We start from the raw sequence: 16329 nt of genomic DNA on the forward strand, positions 1-16329 counted from the left end.
ACCTCATTCATCCTCCCCTCCTACTCATTGAAGTCCAGGGCGACCTTTGGATATTGCGTATACATTAGTAAAATGTGTAGGTGTTCCCACCCGCGTGTAAGTATATTATATATAACAGCCGCCCACCAACCCCCATTGTAATACTCACCCTGGATAGCCTTTGTCAAATATTTTCTTATACCCAGGATTAATTCTCCATTCTTTGATTATTTTCACAAAGCTTTGCAGGGGAGCGAGCACAATGCGTACGCATACAAAAACTTGTTGTCGTCCTTGTTATTATAATTTTCATTTTTATCACGTGCGTGTTACGTCAGGATTTCCCACGCAGCGTTGAGGAACCGTTCGATCGGTCGTCTCGAGAGCTTTCGTTACTCGATCTGCTCCCACTCACCTGCTTCACCCACCAGCGGCTACCTCGCGTATCTGTTTTAATTGTCTATCCTAGATCCGACGTTGATTAGAATTGCCTTTGTATCATGGTTAACGCGCTTTAACTTTCCGCTCCGTTCAACGTCACTTCTCATCTCTCCATCTATGGGGCTTTTCCTATCCCATCGGACTTTCTCTTCGCGGTTCGACGGGTTCGTTAACCCAACCTAACCTAACCTAGCCTAACCCAATTCGTAATCCACAACCCCGCGTATTAGCGAAGGACTGAGAAAAACAATATTAAATTTCCGACGTTATTAAAATCTGGCGGTATTACAGGGGTCGATATTACCAGCTAGCGGGGGAAATTGCATTCCGGAAGGATTTCGAATATCCATAGTTCCGTTTTCGAATAATTGAAAAATGTGTGAAAATGTTACGTTGTGAGGAGAAATGCGATGCTTGGGTTAACTATACACCGCAAACGGTGTATTTTGTGAATTTATATTTTGCGAGTAATTGACGGAAACCACTTTTGTCTTTCCCCTGCATCCAGCTGCGAGGAGTGAGTCGGACGTCTCATCGACTTTGACGTGTTTTGCGTATAGTTGTAGGTTATACTTGAAAAAACTAGTATAACTTTAAATACTGGGTAACAAGGATGCAGTGACAAACCTCGATCCTTGGAAGATTATTATCCCTCTTTCGCCGTGAATTTCACACCCTCTCAACTCGGTCTCTCGATTCCTGTGTCTCGAAAGTTAGACGAGAAAACGGCAGTAAAAAGTTTTCCTCCTTCGATTAGGTTGTACCTATATAAAACACTTCGAGTCGAAATGGCCGGAGAATTACCTTTATAGGAAACTTGGCGAAACTTTTTATCTCCCCTTCATATGCTAGATTTCCCACGCTTGATGTATTTTATATACGTACTTATGACTATGCAGAGTGAATTTCTAACGACCGAACACCCCGTCGCGTCGTCGCGTCGTCCGCTAGAGTTTAACGCGAATCCTTGAGAATCCTAAAGCGGCTGTCTGTCAGGGTGCTGAGTTTATTATTGATATAAACTTTTGTGCACCTCTTTCATGAATTTCTTTAATTCTCATCGAAAACCACGTCCAGTTGAAACGTGAGCTTCTTTTCTCTTTTCTCTTTACTCTTTGTGAATTCTATCTATATTCAACGAGTTCCCGAAATTTGAACAGGTACATGTCTCAGGCTGGATTCTAGAATTTTTCACACTGAAAACATGACTGTTTTATCACACGTTCGTAAAATTAAGTCAAATAAAAGATGAGAATTTCTTCCGCTAATTCAACGAGCTCCAAGATCAAAGAATAATTGGCTCATAGATTTTTTTAAATATCGCTACGGAAGATTAAAGATAAAGCAATAACGTTTTCAAAGAATCGAGGCTCTCTTGTCATTGGCGTACGAATAAACATTTCGCTCTTTGACGTGCCTATGATTACCTGCGATCACAGTATAACGTAAAACAGTTTCTTTGAAGTTTCCCGCGCTTCTGTACACAAGCAATACGTAAGTGAAACTTCAAGTTAACGCGGCTTTTACGTAGAAGTACGAATCACTACTTGGTGTAACAGATTGCTTCGTCGAGAAGAATGTCCCTGATAAGCCATCCTCGTCCTTGAGAAGTATCACCGATAAGGGTGAACCGAGCGATGGATTTGCCGAACGAGGGTGTCATTTTTCTGCTCGCAATTAGTCACGGCCCGACTGAAAGAGAGAGGAAGAGGGAGAGTAGACAGACAAAGAAAGCTTCGTCGCGAGTACCGTCAGCGCAATGCCATTTATTGTTAGGTGCGAGGTGACGAACCGACGTAACCTGCAGCACTCGTCGATTCAACGCTCGCCGTCCGAATTACCGTCGCCTTTGATGAAAGCACGTCATGCAACCGGGCGTTTCCTTCCTTCCTTCCTTCCTTCCTTCCTTCCTTCCGTCCGTCCCGTTGTTGTTACCTAATCCGCGAACCTTCACCGTGATTCTTTCGCATGCGAGGCTGTCCTAATCGTTAAAGAATTCAGCTCCGGCATCGCGTCCATTCGTTTCACGTGCAGACGTCGTTAGTTCGACGAGAAAGATGGCCTAAATATAGCTGGAGAAAATTGATGATTGAATCATCGGAGGGAAGGAGAAAACGCCATCCTCTGTATCTTTGATTCCCTCCACTTAGCCAGTATGACGTCACTACAGAGGTCTATACCAACTTGTATCGTTCACTTTCGTCCTCGCCTCTGCTCCCCCCCCGATTCTTTCAAGTTTTAAGAAAATCTCGAACCGCAAACTTCCTGCATCCCTTGTCGTTCGACGAGGATTCGGTGAACCAAACCAAGGCAACACGACTTCCGGAAACAATCGAGACACGTCGTGCCTGCCGCCGAAGATTTACTCAGGTCTCGTAACGAGAGTCCGAAGTTCTCTCGTCCGCATCTTGGAATAATACGCACGTTCTCGTAAAAGTGCGAACCTGCTACGTTGGAACTTTTATAGTCTGTGCAGTTTCGTGCAGAAAGCGGAATGTGCCTCGTAAGATCTTTATCGCATTCCTTTCAATCCCCGACCACCCTCGTCGTAAACTTTTCTGTCACGGTCGATTAAACCCGTTTTTATATCTGTATATTAACGGGGGCATTGTATATTTCGCAAGAGGACAATATTATGAACAGCGAATCCGCTCGAGGAGATGAAATCTTTCAGTGACACACATTTTTCCTTCTACATTATACCTGCCCATACGTCGCACGCCAGTTTTATTTCCGTCTATTTTAGTGGGTATAAAAATGCTGGAAAATTCAAACGTCTGCTGCCACGCCGTACCGTCGCTTTCCAGCGTTAAAGGTACCATTCGATTGTAATTCAAGCACCGTATCAACGGGATTAAAAGTGCGCGGAATCCAAGTAGGTGCCTTACATGTAGCCGGTATTATCGAGGGGTTTATCACTCATGTAATAGTTGGGACAGCTGCAAATGTAATGTCCATGCAATGGTATGTAATCTCAGTACAATACCATGAAATATTCGTGTAATATCATGCAATAGTAGTGTAACGCCGTGTAATACTGTGCGATAGTTATGTAATACCCTGTAATAGTCATGCAATATCATGCAAATACCATGTAATAGTCGTGTAATATTATGTAATGGTGGTTGCAATAGTCATGAAATACCATGAAATACCTGTGTAATACAGCATGTAATAGTCATGTAATACCTGCGCGCGCAGTACCAAGCGCATGCGCTTTACAGTGTTTACCGGATTCGTGACATAACCTTGAAATTCGTATTGGCAACTGTTTGTATAACCTATGGACCGTTATTTCTCGACTTGATTGTGTGAGTCTGCCGGCTACAACACGTGAATGACGGAAAGGTACGTACTTAATTTAATCTGTCGCTTAGATCTGGCAAATATTCAATTATTTCTTGCTGACCTGTACAAAAGTTACAGGCAATTGAATTTCAGCGGTTTTTGTTATATAAATATAAGTAAATATACCTTAGCATGGGTGACGTGATATTGTTGTAATTTCCGATCCGTTGTATTGCTTCTAAGTTTGCGTCAATCCAAGAGAAAAGAAAGAATATGACCTAATTTTTTTACCACCTACCAATTTATGAAATGAAAAATAAAAGAAAAATCCTAACTGTCGCATAGTGCAGGACAGAATCATCTACAAGTGCTCAAAAATTGTGACACACTATCAATTATTTCAATTAAATTCCAAATAGATTCAATAATTATGCGTTTTTCAATTGACTTCATGAAAACATACGATTTCGTTGAAAGTTCTAAGAAATCAGATCTCTATCAGTTTGTCCTGGTTCCTTACTCATTGTTCATTCCAGAAGTGTCACAAATTGTACTATATTTTGGAATCAATCACTCTAGTTGACATTCACAATGTCAGCAGGTAACTGTGATGTTTGATCTAAAACTAGCTTGGAGTTAGGCATGGAGGAATCAGCGAGCAAGGCAGAAAAGGCGAGGGTATTATACCAGCGTCGCTATGTCGTATCCCCGAGAAGGCATCGTTTACTCGGGAGCAGCCATTATCCGGATTACGATGGACTGTTCTGTACTTTTTCATCTCTAAGGGCATCACCCGGCAGTTAAGAGAAACCGTTTTACAAAATGAGACCTCTCTCGTCGCGTCAGAAAATCGGGCTTTCCGTTTCAATCGGGAACTTCAGCCTGATCTGTGTCATTTTTCCCGTTTAAGGTGAGTGTACCGGTTACTGACCCTGCCCCAATTATTGACCTTTTTTTGGTCGTATCCGTTTGAACCTTGGTTCTAAAATTACCAAAAAAATTTATTTGAAGCATTCAACCCTCTAGCGATTTAGCGATTGGTTTTAGTCGTCAAGAGATTGACAATTTGTGCCGTCGATTTATAATTTTGGAAAATAAAACGGTCAATGATTGGGTCTAAACGTGTCAATGACTGGTACACTTGCCTTGTTCGTGAAATTTTACGTTACCGGATAAATCAGTCCATCCAATATGGCTCGTGTGTTGGTCCTTCAAATTCTGTCTCTCTTTTTCTTTCCTCGATATCTATAATTACTGCGTCGAAAAAATCGATGTGCAAATGCAAGCAAAACTATTTTTTTCGTCAAACGAATTCAACAATCAGTCCAGACGGAAACAATAAGCGACAGCTGGAGCGGTGCGAACGGTTGAACGGACAGAGATTTCGAAAGGATATCTCAATAGCGGTATAATAAAAAAAGTTCCTCACATCGTCGGGCCGATGCTGCAGCGGTAACAGCGGGGCAAATTACTCGAACCGTTGATTTCCGGTTCAGGAAGCTGTAGGAAAGCCCAGGGGAGTCTGAAGTGAGAAAACGTATCTCCAGCTCTGCAGCTGAACGGAGAACATCCTCAGGTATATATTTTATTTAATCCGCGGTATATTCTCACTACTGAAAAATGAATAAAAACGCAGAAATCGAATACACCGTACGAAAAAAGAAAAGCACACTTTAGGTGAAAAGCTCGTATTTCCTCTCGTATTTTCCGAGCGGATACATATACATATAGGTATATATGTATAGGGTGAAGCATGCAGGATACGAAGGAAGGTATGTACTGCGGATAATCGTTACTCCGCCTTTCGCCCCAGCCAATAGGTTTCGAGCTCGTAACAGAATCGGGGATGATTCGCCCCATTCATCGTAATGAACCCGGAATTCCGGGACACGAATTTCCACCGCACGTCCCCTTATCGTCTATGCGGCCCCCGAATCGGGACTAAGAACCGTGAAAATAGGCTCAAAATTTCTGCTAGAAGACATTAGAGCGCGGTTATCTTGAAATCGCGAGGATCCTTGCGGATTCAGCTGCCGCTGGGCGATTATTAAACAGGGTGAGCGTTAACTCCGGATTAACGTGCGAACGGCGCCGGAAAAACTTTGAGATAACGGATATAATATTATCGGTGAAACTGAAAGCAAACCTTTCATGGATATCGTTAATTACAACTCATTGCCAACAGTTTTCAACACGCAACGACCTTCTAACAATAAGCTTACCGAGCTGACGGGTTTTCGTGCTGATATTTTGGACTGATCTTCCTTGCCTGCTGTTGCGAACCTCGTAATTTTTTTTTTTTTTTTAATTTTATCTGCCTCAGATTTATGATTACTCTTTTTTGCTTTCTATTTTTTTATCATACTGGTAAAATCGCTTTATTTGCTACCAAACCGTTACTCAACCTCTCGTACCATTTTTAACCCGCATCAGCAGCAGCACGCGGAAGTTGACACTTACGGTGCTCGGTTGGAGTTATGCGATAATTGGATTACCTTGACCTTTGAAAAGTGTTTTTCGTTTTTAAAACGAAAGTATCAAACCAATCAGTTACGTTAGTTTGTTTTTTCAATGAATTTTTTTTTTTTTTTTTGCAAACCATTTTACGAATTTCTCGCGAACAACGGAAGTTGAGCTTGTTAACTTGAAGCTTTTTATGATTTGTAAATTTTGCCAGTTAAAAATTGAATTACAGCCTTATTATAAAGGTACACGCACCTCTGCAGATGAATTTTTGTATACCCTCATTTTTCTGTTTCTTAAACTTTCTGCAAAATAAATCTTTCTTGTCATAGCAAACGAACCCCACATTACACTTTTCACGCGACAGAGACAAAATGATCAGAAAGGCCTAGGGGAAGAGACAGATGACAAATTACTGAACGTGTGTTATAACTGTTCTTGAAAATGTCGGTCGACAAACATTCGTTCTCACAAGGATACCTTTGTTGTCGCTTTCTAGAAAAAAAAGTGCCAACATGTATATATATATATATTTTTTTTTTCTAAAGCTGACACTCCTGGAAAGAAAAGTTAGAATGAGAAATCAAGAAAAACGGCGACTGATATGAAATGCCATCGATCTTAGCCGACTAATTTATTTCAGCATACTGCGCAGTGTCAAGGCGATATGAAGTAAAATTGATTTGTCGACGTCGTCTCTCGGATTGTTTCACCGACAGTGGATCAGAAGCTTATCCGTGACGTCTTTTTCTCATGAATATGAATTCGTGATATATGAAAACAAGAAATTCTCCACACGGCATATCCGCATCGCTATAATATCGCACTCCTCCAGCTTCTATTAAGAACAATCAATCATGTAGAGATTGATTCATTCCCACTTCGCACGTTCACCTTCTGTGAAGATTGTCCTTTTCTTAATCTTCTTGAACTTTCGACCCCAATTTTAAAAATTTTTTTTATTCGCGCTGGCGAATTTATTATAATTCGAGCAAACAAGGAACCGTTATCTCGAGATTGATTCAACCTACGGTGAACTACACGTGACTCACTCGCATTTCTAATCGGAAATCGATGGCAAGTCGGGCTTCCTTAGTAGTGATGTATCGTGTTTACAGTCGGATTGTCGCGGGATCGGAATGGAACGGTACGGATGCAGGCAAGCGTACGCGGTGCAAATGAACGAGGGAAAATCGGCTTACTGTATTTGTTCCGTCAACCGTGAGTAAACAACGTCGTGGCAGGTCTGGCAAATCACTCAACTTTCGCAGTGCAAGTGCCAATAAGAGAACTGCCCCTATCTTCTCGCATACCCTGCTCGCCAGATAAAATAGAACCCAGTTCCGTTGACTCACGATCATTCAAACATGGATTCTTCATCTTTTGCACGCAAAATTTGAACTCACCGATAATTCTAGTTGACGGCAACGAAGCGCAAGGAGAGAAGGTAAAGCGATTGCACAAGAGAGACGCCCACCTTGGTCTTGGACATATTCGAGCAAAGGAGCAGTCATGAATCGAAATGGAACCCAAGTGTCCGGATCGGCGAGTCCTGCGCACACGGAATTAATCAGGAGAACGGATCCCCGGATAGGCGGTAACGAACCGCATATACACGCCGTGCCACGTTGTCTATCTGATTGTTTATAATAATCTCTCGAGCCAAGGTCGTGGAAAACGAGCGTCTCGAGTTTACGTCGAGATTTTCGCCGAAGATTATTACAGGCGTAGCTGCCAGCTCTGCCCGAAAATGAGCAAGAAGTACAAATCTCGGGCGTTTAATCTGCCACGTCGCGAAATATACGCGGTTGTTCGCTCGCCGGTAAGCTGATAAGAAACGCTATAGGAACCCCCTTTCGGTGCGCGCCGGGAGCTGAAAGTGCCGGCGACGACGCCCTGCCCAAGGAAAACCTTTAACTTCTGATCCCAATCTCCGTGTGCAGCTCAACACTCGAATTCTACAAGCTACAACGTACCTTGGAATACAATCACCTGTCACTAATCCGCCGTCATTGCTTCGCGGAGCGAAAGGCTGGTGAATAATCGGACGCGTTAAATCCTGCAGCATCCGTACGCGTTGCAGTTTTGAAGCAACGTAAGGACGTAGTGGCTATACGTTCTTTATTGCGATGAGATAAAATTCAACCACAACAATGACGATAAGAAAATTAAATTTCAATAATGATAATGGCCGAAAGTTATCAATAAATTGTTTGAAACAAAACATTGCTGCACGGCCTGATCGACGACCGTCGCTCCGACTTCATCCAAGCTTCAGACGCAACTCTCGCGTGTCGGAGTTAATGATAAAATCCATACAGGTTTGCTTGCTGCATATCTGCGGTACATCTGGCGAAACGAAGGGCTCGAAGGCGGCTGCTCCGGCTGGGTATGGGCCTCGTGTCGAGGGTCTGTTGTAAGGGCGTGGTCGCGACACGCGATACGACCCTTAATCCTTCCTACCTGGAGCCAAATTAACCTCCTCAGATCTTTGATTCGATTAGGCATATAGCTTCCGCGCCGGCGAGTCCGACTCAATTCAATCATCTGCTGAATTAATTTGCCATTAATAGTTTTGCCAGCGATTACGTCCTCAGTGTTTGCATGTGAGGTCCCAAAACTTGTACTACCTATAACGGGGACCTTGCGCTTGCCCGTGCGCGGCAACTGTTCCAGACAAATTGTTACTAACACGGAGCGACGTGAAAAAATCGCGGGAAATTTACTGCACGAGCGAAGCGACAACGAAGCATCATGTTTCGCTAACCGGCGACAGCTCGAGGAGTCTCCTTACATCAAGCGACTACCTAATTTACTTTTTCTTGCCGTATGTAATGGGACATGATACTGACGTAGGCAATCGACGTTGCCGGAATACCGTCTTCACTCGCAAAGTTTAAGAACACCTTTTGCGAATCGTACTGGCAAGGCGCTAACGTTACTCGCTTCGACAACGCTGGATGAAAGAATTTGGTGGGAATCGAGTCAAATTGATGAAAAGAGTGCAAAACCAGGTATACCAACGCGGCGAAGAAGAACGGAAATACTCCACAATCGACTCGACGAAAGAGGAACTGTCGCATCGCACATTGAATGTTGCAATTGCATGCGAATTGCGCTTGGACTTGCAAGCCGAGTTGACGTGCTGCGGGAGGTTGCACGCGCCTCGAGGTCGGCTTGCTTGTCCTCCGTGAATCATTAATTATTGCGCGTTGCACATTGCGAGAAATGGGAGTCGCTTACTCTCGACCCAAATTGCTGTGCTGAATAGTTGGAACGACATGCTCATGCACCGCTCTCATCTTTCTAATGGGACGTTTATGCATATGAAGCATTCCAAGCTGCAGCTATCACAGATGCAGGAATTGAATGAGAATTATTGAGAATTTCATCAATCCCAGTGTTGATCGCTGCGGAACCTGCGATATTCACTCTGCGGTGAAACTCAGGCTTGATTAACTCATCGATGAAAACTGGACGTCGCGTCCCTTGATCAGTGGCTTCTCACAAACATATCCGAGCCGTTGACGGTGGCCAAATGGTGGGAAATAGGTTGAATTTTTTAACGCTTCGGAGGATAGATGTGTTCGGTCGAAGCTCCGCAGGCGACCCGGTGTTACGAGTGCTTTGGCATATTTCCCCTACATTACCATATGCACGTACATCTCCCATGAATCGCGACGGCTCAACCCCGTGACCATTAATATTCCTCACCCGGCGAGTAGGCATTTATAACGCAGAGGTTCTTCATATTCTTCGTCTTCCGCCTCTTTCTTTTTTTTGTGTTCTTGTCCCCCGTATTGAAATAACGACGATGATAAAATTGGAGAAAAATGGTAATAACGCTCGGCGGCGATGAATCTTCCTTACAAGGGCGAGTCGTGTAGGAAAGAATTCCCCCATCTTCATGGGTGGCATCTGAATGAGGCCTGCGCTGGGGGTGGCGGCGCGAACCTTAGGGTCAATATGGAGAGAGACCCTCCAGGGGTCACGTGGACCGGTAAAGAGGTAAAGTCTCCTCCTTCCCTCTCCTTCCCTCTCACCCTCGTTCCTCCTTCCTCCTTCTTTTCTCGTATACCTACCTGAAGCGTCGGCCGACCTAGTTCGACCCAGTGTATGGATCTGAGTGTATACGTATTCATGCCGCGTTTTACCGAATGCCGGGCAAATTTTGTAAACTTCAACCGAAGAACCCTAGGTCTCAAGGAGTGGGGGGATACAGCTTAGACGGTCTAAGCTCATATCTATATTTGGAAGTTTTTTTTTTTTTTTTCTACAAGTAAACGAAACAATTGGAGCAATTCGAGCTTGAGAGTTTTATTATTCGTAGTTTCAAGAACATGAGAGAATTTTTACTATAAACTATAAATAATAAAGTCATGAAACTTAAATTGTTCCGAGTGTTTTCATTTTCTTTAAAACATAAAAAAAAAAATTAAAAAAAACTAAACTCCTAAAAATAGGTATGACTTTAGACCGTCCGAGCTGTACTCCCCTCTTAAATTTATTTCAACCATTCTTCTGCCTCGGATAGTCCGTCGACGGATCTCTCAATGTCAGCCCTACCCTAACTAAAAATGCAGTTCGGGGTCTCTCCGATGCTTTCAATAGTCTATTTCGATGTCCTGGTAGTTCCTTCGGTCTTGCAATCTATACTTTATGGTTTGCCAGGCAGGAATGGTAAAGTCACAAATAAGACACTTGATCTTATCTTTTGAAACTTTTCAACATTCTTTTTAGTTGTAAGAATCTTTTTCGTTTTTTTAAATATATGTATTATACGTATTGATTGGTGTTGAAAAATTTGTTGACGAAAGTCACTATGCTTAACAATTACAGCCATTTGTAATGACCAATGAATGGTAAAAAGATGAATGCAATTGAGTAATAATTTTTTATCGAGAATTTATACGGTGTTTTATCAGATTATACAGGAAAAAAAATTTGCTTCTAGCTAGATCTAAATAGATCCAATTGTATATATTAATTTTGTTCCACGTGTTGGGAACTGTAAAAACGTCTTTATATTTGAGAATACAGAGGTGTTGAGAATAAAATCGTGCACGTCGACGTTAAATCAGACGAATCACAAGTTAGGCCTGGTAGTAAGAAAAAGTCGAGTTTTCGTCGAGACGGAAACGAAGCGAGACGAATCGAGGTGATATTATTGTTAATTTCCGGTGTACCAGATTGGCACCGTGCTCTGAATTTGTGTAAATTCAAATTGGGGGCGTAAGTTTGAATATCGTAGAGTTAATTAATCGAGTATAAGCCCTTCGCTCTGATCCGTCGAATGAACCCCGTGTTTTTGTTGATATGTTCCAGGAATTCCTATTGGCGATAGACGTTACATCTAGCGGGACACCCGAGGAGAAATTAAAATGGGCCTTTCGAATGTACGACGTGGACGGCAATGGCGTAATCGACATCCAGGAGATGACGAAGATTGTACAGGTAACGAAATTTCGTTCATTATGTTTTTATCATAAGTGGGAGAAGAGTTCTACAGCCCGGACGACGTCGACGTAGCAGTCGTGTCCTAGGCCTCGTTCCTTTACGCAATCAGTTTCTCGTACGAGTCCCAGAAGTTGATACAAAAAAATTGACACACACCACGGAACCTTCTCTCTCTCTCTCCCTACAAACTAATCAATCACGAATCGCCTATCTCGGCATAATTGATAATTTGACTTGGATAATTAAATCAGCCGATCCGAAACTTGCTCCCTAAGTTCCCGGCCATCCCTTCCTCCCGCCTTCGCCGCCCCTTGCCTTTTAAATCCGCGACGGAGGGCTGTCATCGGCGAAATTGGGTCAAGGGACTCGACTAAATCACCGCGTCGGTATCAACCGCGCTCTACGTGGCGCTGACGTCAGCGTACCGGTGAAAGGAAAGAGGAAAAAATGTTTAAATAATTAAAAAGAAAAAAGAAAAAGAAAAAAAACGGAGTCATCGTTTCGGTTTTTGTGTTATTCTTTCGCCGATAATTCATCGCGTTGAATGAAAACGAGAGAGTTGAATATTATGAAGAATATGCGAAGGCGTCCGGCAAGTTTATTGTCGGGGCGTATATAATAATTTCGCAACCCGCGAGCGGGCTGAAATAATAATTGGATCAAGGTATACATTCGGAGATGAAAATGTGAAAAAGTTTCATTCAGAGGAAACTCTCCAGGCTTGCAGACGGTGGGCGCGTCGCGGAAATTATATACCGTTCTCGAGACGCCACTGATGCTAAATGAGAGGAGGAAGAAGCGTATAATTAATTAGAGAAGAAAAAAAGGCGAGAGAAGAATCGGCAAAGATTTGCATATTTTGTAGGTACGGCAGATACTTGAAAATTTAGCTTGCAACGGTCTTTTGCGTAATTGATTACCAATTTGTTGATTCGTTTTGGCAAAGTTTGATCAAAGACTTGTGATAAAACGGAGTTCAAAACTTCGATATTCCTAATATAACTTTACCCAACGCCCTACGGATCGTGGAATTCTGATGGAAGCAAGTCGCTAACTACTTGCTGTAATTAATTACTTCAAAGAACTCGAGGAAAGTGATGGGGCCACGTAGCTGGTTAGGTGAAACAAAAAAGTTTTAGGTTTCCGGGACGCGTGCAAAGTATCGGGAAATCGCTACACGGATACGGATACAGCCTTATGTAACTAGGCTAGAAGTACAAAATCATTAAATATAACACGTATGAAAGAACGGAACTGAAATTAATCGAAGTCATTCGATTCCGTCAATATTACGTCACGACGCTACAGAAAAAAAAAAAAAAAAACGAAAGGAAACTACCGTCTATTTGAAAACTATAAGAGCTCAGCTATCAACAACTTCCGAAAATTCTGATTAGTGGATAGTTGTTTTGCAAAGAAGTTTCTTTAAATATTACAGATTTCTAGCTTGTGGTACTTGATAAATAAGTGAATCTCGTCGCGGTTTGTAGGCGTTTCATCATTCGAACGCTTTTGCAGTAACGAGGTAACGTCTAGATATCGTTAAATAGAAAAGGTTTTTTTTTTTATTTTCAACTACAATAAATTCTTGCGATACTTCTCCGAGTCACAGGTACTATTTTGTCCGACTGACGATTATTCATCGTATTCAATTATATTCGGGGTTGAAGAGAGCCTTTATAGCTCTCTCACTAAATTTATCACCTTGATGAAATGGGAAGCGCCGATTAATCTTCTCGCCGATTAATTCTGCGGAGAAATTTTTTGCCCCCCTTTGCGACGCCTTGGCTTATCTTGGGCCTAAAAAGCTAAGGCAGGGTCATTAGAACTGATGTCATTGTGGAAGTCGAAAGGACGCGTCTATCTGTATCGCAATAATCTTGAGAGTCGACTCGTTTTTCGAAATTTGATCATATAGTCAATTGTTTCGCGAATATAATGTATGTAGAAAGTATCGAAGACGCTTGTTTATTGAACTTAAAAGGGCGCAGAGACTCTGATTTTCGCCCCCGTGTCAGGCAGGAAAAATTTGCAAATAATTCACCAGCAGTTGTCAGCGGCATTTAAAGATTAAAGGTCAACAACGCGATGGTAATTTCGTTCGTTCCGAGTATAATTAAATTACGAGTCGAAGGACTATAATTGTGTAAGCTGCTCGGATAATCGTATGATTAACGAGGGTAATTGGAACAACTGTTCGTCATCAGCATCCATTAGCGGTGCGATTTGAACTGGCTCTAATGCTACTTGACTATTTATCGGTTAGGTGTGCCCGACATGCGACACCGTAATAATAACTGGGCGCACAAATACGGACGTAGTAGATTCTCCTGTCACTATTTTACTTTTCTTATAATTCAACACATTAGCCTGACATTGTTGGGAGTATAATAAATTTTCCAAGCCGCGGCGACACTCCGATTACGGTTGTACGTTATGAAGAAATAAAAACAGACGTTCGGGTTGAAAAGTGTCGAAAAAGCTTGAGTTGAGAAAAATCGAACACCTACCTACGCGTAATCACTTCCAACGGCGTGACTCACAGGGCGGTTTTCATCGCGTAAAAATCAAGGCGACGTTTCGCTCGCAACGCCGTCAGGGAGGAGAGTTTGATCGAAGGTCTGGCGGTGGTGAAAAAAGCTCTAGTCAGCCTCGGCATCGGGGCCGAGTCGATCCTCTTTATCCCTCCCCGCACCACCGACTGCGAACAATACAGTAATTAACGGAGCGAGGCTCGCGGTTGTAGAGCCTTCGCTTATAAATCCGGACAAATCAGAGCTGCGGCACTTTGGGACCTCGTTTGGCGAAGCTCGTCGTGACCTCGACCCGCCTCGCCTCGCGTCTTTGCTTCGTCGCAAGCTCGCGAAAGCGAAAAACGGGGCAAAGGCTCGGATCTTCGATCAGAAGGCTGTTCTTTGTGCTTCCTGATCTTCGACGCGGACAAAGTACGAGGGGCTTTTTCCCCTGCGTCAACTCTACCATGAATTTTCATCGTAGGTAGTTCCACGAAGGTCGGATCAAACGCGATTCGAGTCTGCAGGATGTCACTAATTCGTCTTACCGGCAAAAACGGGCAACGGATGATAAGAAATATCGGTCGACGTTTGTACCTAACCTGGATGGTTGCGGGATTAAGTTTATTTGTTTGACTCTGTCGGAGAATATATCAAGTCTTCAGATTTTCGAAGAAGTTGAGCTTCGAAAAGGTGAAAATTTTCGAAATGTAAAGGTCAAGTTAGAGGAAAAGAATAAAAATGGATGACCGTCAACCGATCCGGTTGCAGGTTTGAAATGTCGTAACCACACCGTCGTTACAGAGAAAATAAACAGGTTCGTGAGCTAATTAAGGGAATGAACAGGCAGCGAAATTAAATTATGAGGATAAATGCTCTAACAAGCAATGCGTGCTTACAAGTTTACAGTCAGAAACAAGACTAGGCTGTTTTTACAATAATATTGATTGACGCAGCAGTCTTATTCATTTGGTAACATGTGAAAGCTCTGTAAAGCGTATTTCATCCATGGCGACGACTACTAGATGAGAAAAGAAGGGCAAAACGGATGATTTCACCCTGTGTAACAATATTTCTAGGATGGCGTGTTGCCGTTGGGGTGAAGATGAAAAGAAAAAAACTCACCCTGCAGTGTTTCCGGTTTCCGTTGGTTCGCCGGGCTCGTTTTCCTCGGCGCCGAGGGACACGCGTCGCTCTTGCGGGGCTTAACGAACCATTTTTCTTCGTTTCTAGAAAATTCCAGAGAGAAACGGAATCTCGTTGGACGAGAAAATCAATTCGTCCTCGGCATATTCTAGGACAGCCAGTGGGCAGCGAGTCTTTTCGGACAGTCGTCGAGTCCTTGGCTTCCTCTTCGTCCAGCGTGGCGCGACTCTCGGAGGTCTTTGATCGTTGATGCGAGCCCTTTCGTAATTGGGAAAGAGAAGACTATCGGCCCGGAGCCGAAGGTAACTTAACGTTGTCAGGTATCACCGTCCTTTCGCCGCCTGTCCGTCAAAGCGCCGCGGTCAGCCCTGCGAGGAGCTCGACACCATTAATTGGTAGCGACTGAGCCGAGACTTTGGACCATTTGTAACAACCAACTAGCCGCAGACATTGTCAAATGCTGACCCCCTGGATATGGGTTATGGTAATCTACCCGGAGCCAATTTGCCTGTACGAAATGCCGGACGAACTTTAGGAAATTGGACCCCCGAGCTTCCTTCCATCCTCGCTTATACGCAAAGACTGCCGAGGGTTAACGTCCTCTAAAAACATTCCGCCGTTCTCTGTAAGAACTCTAATACATTAGGCTAGGTTGGCGAGAAATTAGCCAACGTTTCGCGGAGTGTGTTGTTTTCACGGGGACTGAAAGTGAGGGCGGACTCGACGTTCCCAGTAGTACAGCCTGTGTTTGGTCAGCCCTGCGGTTCCAGTTTATAGTACGCTGGTAAGTTTTGAGGACCCTTTACGGGTGTCGAGTAGTCGGAAAGTGAGGGCTGATTCGACGGACGTCCCGTGCTCATCCTTAGTCGGGAAATGTGCGAGAGTAAGGGGCCCGAGCGTGACGTCATACTACCCATTACGATCGAACGTGCGGAGGAGAGGCGGGGAAATCGTAAGGCAGTCCTCTTGTATTTATTGGATGAACTTACAACAGCTTGTTCGATTTTCTTTGGTTGTTTGGTGTTAATCGACGCGACGAAAG

The 16329-nt window shown here is 43.4% G+C and overlaps 2 protein-coding genes across 6 annotated transcripts in view; both read left to right on the plus strand.

Moving 5' to 3' along the window:
• Window positions 1-16329, plus strand: part of LOC124297154 (neurocalcin homolog) — a 109156-nt gene that overhangs the window by 78309 nt on the left and 14518 nt on the right. The window lies entirely within an intron of this gene.
• The window catches only part of LOC124297156 (neuronal calcium sensor 2), a 97991-nt gene that overhangs the window by 78054 nt on the left and 3608 nt on the right, over window positions 1-16329 (plus strand). For all 4 annotated transcript variants that reach the window (XM_046747862.1, XM_046747863.1, XM_046747864.1 and 1 more), the window contains one exon: window positions 11497-11625. In XM_046747862.1, the coding sequence (XP_046603818.1) occupies window positions 11497-11625 (129 nt within the window). The remainder of the gene's footprint in view (window positions 1-11496; window positions 11626-16329) is intronic.

This window comes from Neodiprion virginianus, chromosome 2 (assembly GCF_021901495.1).
Source record: "Neodiprion virginianus isolate iyNeoVirg1 chromosome 2, iyNeoVirg1.1, whole genome shotgun sequence".
NCBI lineage: Eukaryota > Metazoa > Arthropoda > Insecta > Hymenoptera > Diprionidae > Neodiprion > Neodiprion virginianus.